Source organism: Ostrea edulis, chromosome 1, assembly GCF_947568905.1.
Source record: "Ostrea edulis chromosome 1, xbOstEdul1.1, whole genome shotgun sequence".
Classification (NCBI taxonomy): domain Eukaryota; kingdom Metazoa; phylum Mollusca; class Bivalvia; order Ostreida; family Ostreidae; genus Ostrea; species Ostrea edulis.
In genome coordinates, this window is record NC_079164.1 from 76781061 (window position 1) to 76796353 (window position 15293).

Here is a 15293-nt window from a genome sequence, read left to right on the forward strand (position 1 = left end):
TATATTAAAAAACAAAAACAAAAAATAAACAAAAAACTACAGTCTCATTAGATAATTTCGATAATGAAGAGTTACTAAAAAGATTGGAGTGCATTTACGTTATGAAAAGTGAAAGAACATACATCGAGCGACAAGTATCCTCGGGGACAGACTGTCCACCAGCAGAGATGATTAAATGAATGCTATTGTACATGAGAGATGATCGTGATATAAAGAATCTGTTTAATATGTTAACTTAATCTTATTCTCCATATGTTATATTTTTAAAAACTGATACTTTTTTCTGTGTCCGACTTTACATCTCTCTTTTAAAACAGGATATTTAAAGTTGATCGGCGTTTTCTGGAAATATATGATTTCTCTTGTGTTTCAAATTAACCACCTGGAAATTTTATCTATTGATTTATATTCATTTATTTTTATTTATCATCAATAAACCATTGTTCGTTATCTTTACCTTTTTATCATCTATTTTCCCTATTCATCTATAAGAGGTTTTTTTTATCTAACTATTTGTGTTCCACATTGTACATGCATTATGTAGATTTTAAATCTATTTACGCATTATCTTATTTTCATTTCATTTTATTTTACTTTCTTTTCCAAAGATCATTTATTTTCTTATTAGGGTTCGCCGATCACCTTTTCCGGTTCTGAATTTTACTATGTTGCTATATACGAAAGACGCTTGATCAAGTCACGCGTGCGTTTTAGAGCGTTACTTTCACTTTCTCTCTTATGTTGATCAACTTTATCTGCGATGGTTAGATATTGTTGTGTGCCTGGTTGTGTGCGATCTAATGGCCACAGATTCCCAAAAGATGCTGCATTACAATTAAAGTGACGTGTAGCTATAAAACGAGAGGATCCTAAAGACGAAACAGCTATGGTGTCCCGGGAAAGAAGATGTAGTTTACCACTACCATTTCCAGAAGTCCGACTACCGAGTCACGGAGTCGGGTACATACAGTCAGTGCAATGCAGTAAAATTGATTTATTAATAATCTTTGTATTTATAAACATTTGAATTATTGTTTTCTTTTTTAATTGGTTTAAAACTTGTTTTAAAATTTAATTGTTATTGATTTTGAAGTTCGTGTTGCATTGTGGTTTCTTATCTTACATTTCAGAGACAGAATTTTCAGTATAGTGAGTAAATATTTAATTAATCGTACTACATGGAGTTAGTATGTAGTTTTCAGTTATAAATGAAGCATTTGTGTCATTGTAGATGATTATGAATTGATAGTACATGTTATGTGATATTATGTCTAACAAGAGGCCCAGGGGCCTTATAGGTCACCTGAGTATCATGTAACAACCTTCCAATGTTTGAATTAGGTCTGTGTTTAAATATAAGAATTTTACTTTTGGATGGAAGAAACATTGAATAGCTATGTGGTCAGCCCCGCCTTTGCACCAGAACCCCTGACCCAGGGGCCATAAATTTCAGTTTTGAAAGAAGCATCCTTGATCATCATTATCATACTATTAGTTTGTCTACTTAATACCCAGCAGTAGAGGAGAAGATTTTCAAAGAAATAAAATGCATTTTCACTATATGATCAATAGGGCCCCACCCTAATACCAGAACCCCTGACCCAGGGGCCATGAATTTCACAATTTTGAAAGAGGCATCCTTGCTCATCATAACCATGCTATTGGTTTGTCTACTTAATACCCAAGGACAGAGAAGAAGATTTTCAAAGAAATAATGCATTTTCACTATATGACTTATAGAGCCCCACCCTAGCACCAGAACCCCTGATCCAGGGGCCATGAATTTCACAATTTTTAACAAGAGGTACTGTGAGCAATGCTCACTAAGAATAACCCCCGCTTACCCCAAATCTCCCAAAGGGTGTTGGTAATAGGTATAAACTACCTCTTTCCTGATTGTTGCTACTTTGATGTCCAGTGCGCATGACGTTTGACCTTTTGACCCCAAAATCGATAGGGAACATCTTCATCCCATGGGTAGTCCATATGTATGATATGGTGACTGTAGGTGGAAAGGATAACGCTTTAGAGCCCGGAAACCATATTGCTACTTCAATGTCCAGTGCGCGTGACCTTTGACCTTTTGACCCCAAAATTGATAGGGATCATCTTCATCCCATGGGTAGTCCTTATATATGATATGGTGACGGTAGGTGGAAAGGATAATGCTTTAGAGCCCGGAAACCATTGCGTCTACAGACGGACGGACGGACAGACGGACAACCCGATTCCAGTATACCCCCCCCCCCCCACAACTTGTTGCGGGGGGTATAAAGAGGCATCCTTGCTCATCATTACCATGCTATTAGTTTGTCTACTTAATACCCAGAGACAGAGAAGAAGATTTTCAAAGAATTTCTACATTTTCATTATATGACCAATAGAGCCCCACCCTAACACAAGAACCTCTGCCCCAGGGGCCATGAATTTCACAACTTTGGTAGAGGGCTCAACGCTCATTATAATTATGCCCACAGTTTGGCTTCTTGATGTCCAGGAGTAAAGAAGAAGATTTTTTAAAATTACACTCATTTTGATGGTTTTTGCCCCACCCCTCAGGCCCCAGGGGGGCAGGGACCACGAATTTCACAATTTTTGTTCCCCTCCACCCACAAATGCAATATGCCAAAATTGGTTGAAATTGGTTCAGGGGTTTCAGAGAAGAAGCTGAAAATGTTCAAATGTTAACGCACGACGAACGACGACGGACAAAAACAGATAGCAATAGGTCACCTGAATGAATTCAGGTGACCTAAAAATGGACAACACGGAGAGGACTTGTATAGGCAGTGCCTGCTGCCCAATCCTATTATGAATTATCATGATAAAATACTGTTTGAATCAAAATGGACAATTAAATAAGATTACATGACAAATGTTGCGTGTAGTTAGTTTGAATTCCACTGCATCACAAACTGAATGTTAGGTGAGAGGTGTTTGCTGAAGCCCTGTGCCATTCCATCCATATTTAACTTCAACAAAGGAAATGGTGAGGAACAATGTGACGAGACTCCACGTTCTAAAAGGCAGAGGTTGGGGGAAATTTGGCAAATACCAAGCACATCATCTGTGATTGATGCAACATTGGATGATACATTTGATATCCAACATGAGGTTGAATTTTCTACAGAAGACATTTCTGTTGACAACACAGAGCAACAAGCCCCTGAATACAAAGAACCAATTCATAAAGAGGTTCAGTGTTCCATGCAGATTTTGGGCACATTTTCTATTGAACATTTTCAGAATAATTAGTAAAATGGTTCAGTATTACACTGGTTTCAACAGTTATGAACACTTTCAGCTATTTTTTAACGTGTTAGAGCCTGCAGTGTATGAACTCATGTATAACTGTCATTTACTTACTCCTGAAAATCAGTTATTTCTAACACTTATGAAACTTTTAACAATTAACTTCTCTGTTACAAAAGAGATGCATGAATAGAAGTGATCCAATTTAGAATTTTCACAATACTCTTTATCAATCCTTATCTTTTGTATGAACAAGTCTTTGAATGTGTATACAATAAAGTAACAAAGTTCTCTTTGGGAGATGTACAACTGACCTTGAATCTGAAAGTAATGCTTTGAATTCATTTTCAATACAATTTCATTGGATTCAGGATCAACAGTCAAGAAAGGGAAATGTTTTCCTAGATGAATTTTTTCTCTGCGGCCTGTGAAAGGGAACTTCACTTCAACAATTGTACCATCATCTATCACTCCATCCGGAGAGGCTCCCAAATATGGTCGATTTTTACATACAAACAAGCAACACCTGCTGACTCTCAAATTGGTTTTTTTCTCAAAGTTTTTTAATGCTCGACTCTCGTAGGTCTTCCCATGTACAAGTGCCTCTGATCTAAATGAAGCTGCTGAAGGCTGATGTAGGGATTGGCAAAGTTTCACCTTGTCTCTCCTCTCTGTAGCCAAACAAATGTCGCCATATCTTGATGCAGTGATACGCCAAGATCTCTCGTTGAACCATTCTTGGGACGAAGACTGCCCTCTAGGTCTCTTTTCAATCGCTGAAGCTCCTGTCATAGTTACCTAAATAACAAAGGGATGATTTCAAAACATATACATACCCAACCCCAAAGAAGGTGGATTTCCTTGCATGTACCCCATCTCTAAAAAGCTGATTAAATTTATATATGCATATATTTTGTCTAGACCAACCTTGTTTTCTTTACATAAATGATTTTGTCAATGTACTTGTAAATATAATGCTAACAAAGGAAGCAATATTTCAAAGACAATGTTAATACCTGAATTGCCTTCTCTACCCAGTATTCTGTGAATGGTTTTTTCAGGTAATCGTGGTCATGTGCAGCAGTCTAAAATATTAACACGAAATAAAAATGTAAAATGTGATTGCACAATATGATAAACTCTACAGGTATGAGTTAACAAATAGATTTTGATTTTTAATCATAAATTATTCTTATTGCTGGGAGAATTTCAAACAATCTGCCTTCTCAATTAAATATCTGTAGGTTAAATTCTCAGAAGTGTGTGAACAATAGTTGATAACCATATTCCTGACTCTGTCGGGATATCCTTGATTATTTCTCAGATGTTGCGGCCGGGGGTAATAAAAAAATATCATCATTTAATTTCTTTTTCTTGGAAGGTCTTCTGTCTTGATTGGAGATGCTAAAATAGTATGTATGCAGCACTTGTATGAATGCGTACTTACAATATGTAAATGTACAAATACTGTCATGAATATGGTCTAACCAACCAGTTACCTCCTTATCTAATGAAAGAAAAAGTGAGCAAGCTCACATACCCTATGTTCAACATTGTTTGACAATGCTTCACATAATGAATGACAATGTTATGCATTAGTAATGGGCAATCAGAGAGAAAATCATAATTGAATATAGTTAATAATTGGATATACATAATCGATTAATAATTGTCATATCTGTGTAACACACATAGGTGCAATGTCAAAAACATTTCCGAACAGCTTCTCTTTGTCATTTAAATTCATGATGTACATCTTAAACCAGTATCACACAAGTTGCACAAAAAAGTACATTTTGGCCAAAGTTCTATGTTCAAAAAGACAAAAATCAAATAAGAATTTCCTGTTGATATACACATCTATAGGGTATGTCGACGTTGACTTACAAAGTTACATGAAATTCTGTTATGCAAGTTTATGACAAGAACAGGATTGACGAACGGGTCATAATCATTATACCACAACTCGTTGGATGGGATATAATTGCTTATTAATCATGATTAATTAATTGGAAGACGTTTATACCTGTAAATGAATATTTTGGCTTATGGAATGTTTGTAGATTTTCAGTACAGGATCTCCTAATACACAGCCCTTTGCCTGCAGCAAAATGATGTAACATCAGCAATACTGCAGCTAAATGTTTACAGGTCCCATGGGGCCCTCTGCCTGCTGGACATTCACAGTGAGAATTTAAAATATCACCTGTGTCATCTATCTACAGTTTGAAGTTGTATGTGACCTAACAAAAACAAAAGAAAAAAGATCAAAATTAGTACAATGTTGCAGGACAAATATTTAAATTGATTGAGGTTTTACGTCGTTTTAGCAATATTTCAGCCATTTTACAGATATTTAAATATCTAAAAGAGAAAGTTTATGATGATTTTTATTGTTGTTATTTACAGTTGAATTGGGTTTCTTTAATCAACTGTGTTTGTCCTATGACAAGGATCAACATTTGCCTAAGCTTGGAATATTGTTGAGATGAATATTTCAAAGTTGTGTTGACATTTGAAAGAAATGTGGGGAACTCCCTCAGACTTATCAAACAAGAAATGAAAAAGAATTTCCTAAAATATTCTATAGTATTGTAAATAGGCTAGTGAATATAATTAAACCTGTTGACATTTGTACTAAGTATTTGTTGATTTGGCTGTTAAACAGTGAAAGTTCATTTTAAACAAGATTCGTAATATTTAAACAGTTTATAGCATATCATATTGTCCATACCCGTGTTTCATGGCTGCACCAACAATGCCAGTAAAAAATGGTGCCTGGTAATGTCTCACAAAAGATGCTGCAAGAATTCTGTCACTCTCAAGGAGTGCTTTGCCTTTCTCAATAGCCCTTGTAACGTATATGCATTGTATATATCAAACTCTGAGATAATCCCTGTTTACCGCACACACTGATAACCACGTGTTTGCATACTCTTTAATAACATGTACTCGGCATTCTGAAATAAACTGATGTAGAGACAAGACGCATTCTGTTATACTGTACTACTTTACATGGTGTCAGAAGTAAAAGTACTAAGTGAAACTTCTGTATGTGTATCTCTGGATATTTGTCACCATGAGCAATCACGAAGATAATGCTGCTACTGCTCCCTCTATTCCTGTCTTTGTGAATCCAAACATTCCAATACCTGGAAAACTGGATCTTAAAGGAAACCTGTGCACGAACTGGAAAAAGTTCAAGCGGATTTGGAGCAATTATGAAACAGCGTCTACTCTCAAGGAAAAAGACAAGGAGGTGAGAACTGCTACCTTTCTTACTTGCATCGGAGCTGACGCTCTGGATATTTTTGATGGTCTTCAGTTTGACTCTGAAGATGACAAAAAAGACATAGACAAAGTTCTAGAAAAATTTGAATCCTTCTGCATTGGACAGACCAATGAAACTTATGAAAGGTACACTTTCTACAAACGAGACCAAGAAATCAATGAAAACATTGACACTTATGTGGCAATTCTCAGATCTCTAGCGAAAACCTGCAAATTTGATGCTCTAGAAAACGATATGATCCGAGACAGAATTGTACTTGGAATCCGTGACAATGGAACACGCAAAAAGCTACTGCAAGAAGCAAAACTGGACCTAAGAAAATGCGTTGACATATGCAGAGCAAACGAAAAGTCAACATCGCAACTTAAAACCATGGAGGAAGTTCACGCTGTCAAATTCAAAACCATGCGAAAAACTAAACCGCTGAGAACAACACAAGCGCACAGAAAAGATTTCAAACAAGTCCCAGAAACAAAAGTTCAAAAGGAATGTTTATATTGCGGTAAAGAGCACCTCTTCCGTAAGGAATTGTGTCCAGCATGGGGAAAAACATGCAGGAAGTGCAATAAAATGAATCATTTTTCATCAAAATGTCTGCAGACAAAGCCGAAATCAAAACGGGAACATGTAAAACAAGTCAACCAGGAATCCAGTGACGAGGAATTCATCCTCATGATCGAAAATGTTAATGCCATTGAGAAAAAGATTTTTGCAGAAATCGAAATTGGAAATGATACAGTGAAATTCCAATTGGATTGCGGATCAACCGTAAACGTTCTACCCGAGAAAATTTACAAAGAAGTCTGTAATGACCCCTATCTCAGGATGTTACAAAAGGCAGACATGACTCTGGTAATGTTTAACAAGTCGGAATGCCAACCCCTTGGAAAACGGCGAATAAGCGTCCGCAACCCCAAAAACAATAAAAAATACAACATAGAAATTGTTGTGGTCGAAGGAAATCTTAATCCTATTCTCGGAGCAAAGGCTGTACAAGGAATGAAAATGATAACTGTCAACACAGAAAACATAGCAGCCATTGAGTCAGCCTCCCAAAGCAACTTCATCATTGAAAAATACAGTGACGTATTTAATGGCCTGGGTAAACTGGATGGAAAATTACACCTCGATGTTGACAAATCAGTTACGCCAGTAAAACTACCAACAAGAAAAGTCCCGATTGCAATGAAGGCACCGTTAAAATCTGAAATCGACAGACTGTCAGATTTAGGCGTTTTGGCTCCAGTAACAGAACCGACTGACTGGATATCGTCATTGGTGGCTGTACGGAAGCCCAGTGGGAAAATGCGTCTGTGTATAGATCCCAAACCTCTGAACAAAGCGCTAAAGAGAAATCACTATGCAACACCAACTATAGATGATATTTTGCCAGAACTAAGCCAAGCCAGAATTTTTTCTGTAGTAGACTGCAAGGATGGCTTTTGGCATATTACTCTCGATGATGAGAGTAGTTTTCTCACAACATTCGGAACCCCTTGGGGTAGATATCGATGGCTCCGCATGCCATTCGGTATTAAACCAGCAAGCGAAGAATTCCAGCGGAGAATGGATGAAGCTCTATCTGGTATACATGGAATCAAAGCGATTCATGACGACATAGTCGTATACGGTTGTGGAAACTCGGATGACGAGGCCATACGTGATCACGACAAAAAATTATCTACCTTGCTAGAGAGATGCAGGGAGAAAGGGATAAAAATCAACAAAGACAAAATGAAACTAAAATTGCGATCCGTGTCATATTTAGGACACATTATCTCAAGCGATGGACTCAAAGTTGACCCCTTAAAAATCAAGGCAATCACTGAAATGCCAAGACCTAAATGCAAAGCAGACATACAACGTTTACTAGGAATGGTAAATTTTGTCCAGAAATTCGCGCCAAATCTCTCGGAGATAACAGCACCCCTCAGAGACCTACTAAAAGCAGAATCGGAATTTGTGTGGGACAATGCTGTACATGGCAAAACATTTGACGAATTGAAAAAACTACTATCTACGAGTCCTATACTTCGTTTCTTTGATCCTAACCTACCGACGACGGTACAGTGTGACGCATCTGAACGCGGACTAGGAGCCTGTCTCATACAAAATGAGCAACCCGTTGCATATGCATCCCGTGCATTAACGCCTACCGAAGTCAACTACGCACAGATTGAAAAGGAACTACTCGCTGTTCTCTTTGCCATGGAACGCTTTGAGCATTACACACTTGGACGGAAAGTAAAAGTGGAATCAGACCACAAACCACTAGAAATCATCAGCAAGAAAAGTTTAGTTTCCGCTCCTAAACGTCTTCAACGAATGCTCTTGCGTCTTCAGAAGTTTGATTACGAGATCACATACAAACGAGGTCTTGAAATGTATCTTGCTGATACACTGAGTCGAGCCTATCTGCCAACTGTACAGATACAAAGAAATGATTCTGAAGACAGAGTACTCGCCATTACCGACCGTGCAAAATCTGAAAAAGATGCAGAGTCCGTTACAATGAGTGAATACGTCACCATCTCGTCCGAAACTCTAAAGAAAATCAAATCTGCAAACTCGCGTGATGAAACAATGCAAAAGCTGTACAAAACAATCAAAGATGGTTGGCCGGAGCGAGATGAACTGACACCCGATATACAGATCTTCTACACATTCAGAGACGAATTGACTTCACAGGATGGTTTAATTTTCAAAGGAGACCGCATTGTTATTCCACCTACATTGAAAGGTGAAATTCTTCAAAAGGTACACTCCAGCCACATTGGTATTCAAGGATGTTACCGTAGAACCAAAGAATCACTATATTGGCCAAACATGATGAAAGATATCGAATCTTTTATCAAGGAATGTCCAGTCTGCGCTACCATACAGGGTGAGCAAGGCAAAGAAACTCTCATTTCGCATGAAATTCCCGATAGACCATGGCAGAAAATTGGAACTGACCTCTTTCAATTTGATGACAAACAATATCTCATCACTGTTGATTACTATTCCGATTTTTTTGAAATTGATCGTCTACATGATAAAAAATCAAAGGAAGTCATCACCAAACTCAAGGCACAAATGGCCAGACACGGAATTCCTGAAATTTTGATTTCAGACAACGGCCCGCCTTACAATAGCAAGGAATTTGCTTATTTCTCAGAGAACTATGAGTTCAAGCATACTACGTCATCGCCATTGTACCCAAAATCTAATGGGAAAGTTGAAAATGCAGTTAGAATTGCAAAAAACCTAATGAAGAAATGCCAATTAGATAAAAGCGATCCTTTCCTCGCTCTATTAGATTGGAGAAATACTCCCTCTGAAAATATTGGAACTTCTGCAGTTCAACGACTAATGGCACGCCGTACAAGAACTCTGCTACCAATCAAAACCGAACTTTTGAAACCAGCCCTAACCCCAAATGTCAAAGAGCGATTGAGAGAACGGAAACATAGATCAGCATTTTACTACAATCGCACAGCGAAAGACCTACCAGAGATTAAAAGTGGGGAAACCGTGAGAATTCGACCTTTTGGACATGAAAAAAATTGGACGAAGGCAAAGGTCAACGAAAAAGTAAACATCCGCTCGTATCAAGTGATCACGGAGGATGGTCGCCTCTATCGACGAAACAGAAAACATTTGCGTTGCACAAATGAGCCATTTGTCGAAAATAACGAGGTAGTGACAGATAAGACCGTTAGCACAGCCGAAAACACACCACCATCAGCAGATAAGACTACAATTGAAAATCATAAACCACCGTCAGCAGATAAGACCAATTATGCTCTGACTTCAACCAGGAGATCTACCAGAGAAATTAAATTGCCGAAACGATACGAGGACTTCAAAATGTATAAGTGATTATATAAAGTGATGAGGCATAATAATCCTCAAATATATATATATAGTGTAAATATATATCCCGATATTTTAGAGACAAAAGATAGTTCTTATTTTTATCATAACTCTGAATTATTAATTTAATTCATAACACTTTGTTAATTTTGCAGTATTTTTTCACTCTCTTATAATGTAAAATAAGAATAATTAAAGAAGGGGGATGTAACGTATATGCATTGTATATATCAAACTCTGAGATAATCCCTGTTTACCGCACACACTGATAACCACGTGTTTGCATACTCTTTAATAACATGTACTCGGCATTCTGAAATAAACTGATGTAGAGACAAGACGCATTCTGTTATACTGTACTACTTTACAGCCCTCACATCTCCAGTACTTTGTCTATCGCCTATTTGTTTATATAATAAATCAGACTAATTAATTTTGACATGGAAATGTTATTGTGCAAAAAAAAAAGCATTTCGACATTTGAAGTGTGAAGAAACAGATTAAAGAATGTTGATCTAGAGATACCTCATAGAGAACTCGACCAGAAGAAAACCATCAGTGTCATGTAAGGGGCGAAATCAAAAGATCAATGTCAAATCAAAATCTAAATTCACATAGTTAGGGGGGCGGGGGCGGGCGAAAACTCCTGTAAGTTTATGTCATCCATAAGTTTCTGTCATCCGACATCGATTACACTTTAGTTGGACAAGAAAAAAGACAACTGGCTAGCCATATAATTATATTACATTTTAATGAGCATTTAAAAGTTTTAATGTACACTTTCATTTAAGGAATAAACAGTAGAAAGGGTTTGCACTGATTTTACTTGTTAATCGATTAGTTTCAACAATAATCATATTTAGTTTTAATGGGGTGGGGGATGGGGTCTTGGTGAAATTCAAAACTACGTAAATTTAGTTTTTTATCAGACATTGAACTTTTGATCTCACCCCTAAGCAAGTTAACATGATATCAATACAACTTAACCCCATACAAAATGGAAGAGGCATTTTGGTATTGGTTTCTTTGGACATCAAGTGCCTGTGATACAAATATTTACAAGTGTCATGTGAAAATTTAATTGATTATGAAGGAATGTACACAAACCTGCAAGTCTGTGCACAAAGTACATATCTATCTGCTCAATACAGATACAAGGGAGGTATTCTTTGTGTTGTGGCTGAAGTTGCTGAAACCCATTTGAAGGCCATTCCACTTCTAGAGGTTCAGGCAGCAAAATTGGGCCATTTAGAAAATTTGCATTTCTATCATAAGCCCGCAGTCTACAAAATTTAAACTAAACAATAACATTAAGTTTTAACGAAAAGCTTGATACATAAAAGTGACTATTATGTGAACATTGTAGTACTTTATATATGAAAAAACCGTATTAACTGAATATGTCCGCCTAGACTTGCTCAAGTTTCCATGTTCAATGATCAGTGTTCTCTGTAATACTTTTTAATAATGCCAAACATCTATGTTTGACATTTGAGTATGGTAGAGAGCAGATATTTAGATTTCTGAAACACAGTAACATTTGGATGAAATGATGAAGTAATGAAAACAACACAGAGACCATAGCAAATCTAATGTCCGCCCTTCTATGATTGATACGTTTGCGATACATGTGGTATCATTCCAACAACAGCTTGACCATTCGCTTCACTGAGCGTGTGAGATTTTCATACAATAGTTACCGTATAACCCATTGAATGGCTGTTTGATTTTAATGAAATGAATAACTTTTGCATATCATACACAGCACCCGAAAATACCACCGATATTACTGACAAATCGGATTGAATGAGTGTTTACGAGAATTACTATAACATTCTGACGTTAATAACAACACGTGGTCCGTCAATGATTAAACTGTAGTAAAATCTAGAATACAAGAAGTATCATTCGAAGTTTTAAATTCATTACCAAAATTTGATTTACATACGTCTATCGTTTCTTGAACGGGAGATGGGGAACATCAACTGAAAATGTGTAAAATACCTTATTATTAATGTCCAGAATTCTGCACAGTTACAGGTAGATGGTGCAATACTGAATACTCCGTGGTAACCGGAACTCCACAGCTCAGAAACCCAAACATTCTGAATTCTGAAATGAATTGTTGTTGCTGCTATTGTTGCTGTTGTTGATGGTGGCTGCATTATGTTTCTGTAACTGTGCAGACTTTAAGAATAATGCATTGTTTTATACATTTTCAGTTGATTTACCTATCTTCTGGTCAAGAAACGATAGCCTTATGTAAATTATTGTAATGAATACAAAACTTCTTGTATCATTGACGGACCACATTTTGTTGATTGCGACAGAATGCTGTAGTAAAATTCTCGTAAACAACAATTTAATCCGATTGGTCAGTGTCTCCATCGATATTGTCGGGTGCTGTGTTTGATACGCAAAACAGTGTTCATTTCATTGAAATCAAACGGTCAATCGATAAGTAATACGGTAACCATCGTGTGAAAATCTCGCACGTTCAGTGACGTGAACTGTCAGTCTGTTGTTTGAATGATAGTATGTCCGCGTTTTTGTTTTTAGATCACCCGAGTCATTCTGGTGACCCACTGCTATTGGTCTTCATCCGCAGGTGTGCGTTGTGTATCGTCCGTTAACAATTTTACATTTTTAACTTCTTCAAAACTACAAAAGCCATTGTTACCATTTCGGTGCGAAGATTCTTTAGGATAAGAGAAATGGAAATTGTGAAATTTATTATCTTAGCTCCCCCAGGGCCTCATGGGTGGGGCCAAAACTGAAAAAAAAAGTTCTTCTCTAATCCCACACGTGGGGGAGGACCAAATGCATGGTGATGATGTCCATGAAGTCATTTACCAAAATTGTGATATCCATGGCCCCTTGGTCATGGGTGTGATCAGTATGGCTATATGCTAAAGATATATTAAATCGTAGAAATTCATATTCCCTCTCAGGCATGTGTGAGAAAAACTAAATGCATGGTTATGATGCCCATAAAAATATCAACCTAAATTGTGAAACTCATGGTCCCCTGGTTTAGGCCCTAGGGTGGGTCTATTATGACTCTCTAGTGAAAATGTATTAAATCTTAGAAAAATCTTCTTTACTCTCAGATATGTGTGAGGAAAAACTAAATGCATGGTTATGATGTCCATGAAACTCTACCTAGGTTATGAAAATAATCACCTCTGGGTTAGGGATTTAAGGTTGAGTCAATATGGCTCTCTAGTGAAAATGCATTAAATGAAAGGTGAAGATAACGAACAAGTGATCAATCTCATAACTCCTATAAGCAATACAAAATAGATAGTTGGGCAAACACCATCTTCACAACTTAAGGGTTATTGATTCGTTACCTCGCACAAACCCTTGACATCAGTGACTATCAAAAAGTTGGGCTCGCTCTGATTGTTTCCACAAAAGAGTGGGAACAATTGAGAATGCGGTTCTATTTATAACAACGCGAAGCGAGAGATTCAAATAAGTACACGTGTATTGATACCTACAGTAATGGCTATTTCAATCGTTTAAGCAATAATGTCTGCAAAAAGGTTTCCAAACTTTATCTACTATAAATAAACGTATTCAGTGGTGTAAATATTACAATTGCGCGTGTTTATCAATATAGCAGTATGAGATCGCGTCATTTGTATCCATGTACACCATAACAAGAAGCAGTGATTTCATTGGATGTTTTATTTATAGTGAATTGCGTAATGGTCTAATGAGCCCAACTTTTATATAGCGACTGATGGGCAAACACGGACCCCTGGACACACCAGAGGTGGGAAAAGGTGCCTAGGAGGAGTACGCATCCACTGTCGACCGGTCACACCCGCCGTGAGCCCTATATTCTGATTAGATAAACGGAGTTATCCGTAGTCAAAATTAGTGAGCCAAGAACGGCCTAACAATCGGTATGAAACACGTCAGACAGCATTTGACCAAATGATAGGTTGTATTGACGAACTAGATCGTTATAATGACCATAGAATTTGCGAAATGCTGTATTCAATCAAGACTGTTGAAACCCCTGTACCATCAACTTGTTTGTCAGTAGCTTGCCTCGATTTAAAAACTGATCATACGCAGAACAAGCTTTTGCGTATCGAATTAGTTGAGAGATATAAACACCATATACAGGTGATAATGGAATATTGCTACATAAATATGGGAAGCTGACGATATAGAAGCTGACATCATCCCGTTTGACATAAAGTTGAGTTGTCAGTTTGCCGTTAATGTCTACTTTCAATAAAATATCTAAGTATGAAGCAGAAGTGGACGACTCTGTGGTGTCTTTTATTTCGAGCTCACAGGGATATATCGAATCAACATACATGTACAAATGAAAGTTATTATTGATAGTAAACAAAACGTCGTCGATATATCTAAATGTCGAACTGAAGGCCACAGCAAGAGCTTTTTTCTTCTCACTTAGAAGTTGTTGTTTTTTATATCAAATTCTGCTTCATATGAATATAAGAACAGGTCAGCTAACAAATAGCACAATTCGTGCCCATGGAAATTCAAACAAAGTGTTGGAAAACCTGATCAACAAAGACCACGAAGATATTGTCAATGAGAAACTCTAGTATATTTTTTAATTTCAACTTCAGAGTGCCTGTGCGTAGAATCAGAGTGGTGTTTAACACAGCAATTTTTGGATGACTGATCACTAGATATGAATATTTCCGTTTTCCATTTTAGAAAACCGTCCTCTCCACTCTCATAAATGTTTGAGAAAAATTAAATGCATGGTAATGATGTCAATGAAGCTCTACTGTACCTAAATTGTGAAATCCATGACATCTACGTCAGTGATTCATGCCCTAGTTAGGTGGGGCTAATGGATATCACAACTGCTTAGATAAAAATCGTATGCAGTTTTCGACAC

At 37.1% G+C, this 15293-nt stretch overlaps 1 protein-coding gene and 1 long non-coding RNA gene across 5 annotated transcripts; one reads left to right on the forward strand and one right to left on the reverse strand.

The window, feature by feature from the left end:
• Nucleotides 1–711: 711 nt before the first annotated feature.
• Nucleotides 712–10737, forward strand: LOC125680735 (uncharacterized protein K02A2.6-like). Of its 4 annotated transcripts, XM_048920496.2 has the most exons (4): nucleotides 712–969; nucleotides 1131–1149; nucleotides 5316–5438; nucleotides 5662–10737. In XM_048920496.2, the coding sequence occupies exon 4, from the start codon at nucleotides 6332–6334 to the stop codon at nucleotides 10403–10405; it is 4074 nt and encodes a 1357-aa protein (XP_048776453.1). In that variant the 5' UTR covers nucleotides 712–969; nucleotides 1131–1149; nucleotides 5316–5438; nucleotides 5662–6331; the 3' UTR covers nucleotides 10406–10737. The 4 variants fall into 4 exon arrangements, with proteins under 4 accessions (XP_048776453.1, XP_056016950.1, XP_056016942.1 ...); XM_056160975.1 differs by having other exon boundaries at nucleotides 712–983; nucleotides 5316–10737; XM_056160967.1 differs by having other exon boundaries at nucleotides 5316–10737.
• Nucleotides 3794–5495, reverse strand: LOC125680919 (uncharacterized). Its single transcript, XR_007372102.2, has 3 exons — nucleotides 5279–5495; nucleotides 4269–4337; nucleotides 3794–4050 (listed from the first exon to the last, which is right to left on the reverse strand). It is a non-coding gene; the product is annotated as an uncharacterized LOC125680919 (long non-coding RNA).
• Nucleotides 10738–15293: the final 4556 nt, after the last annotated feature.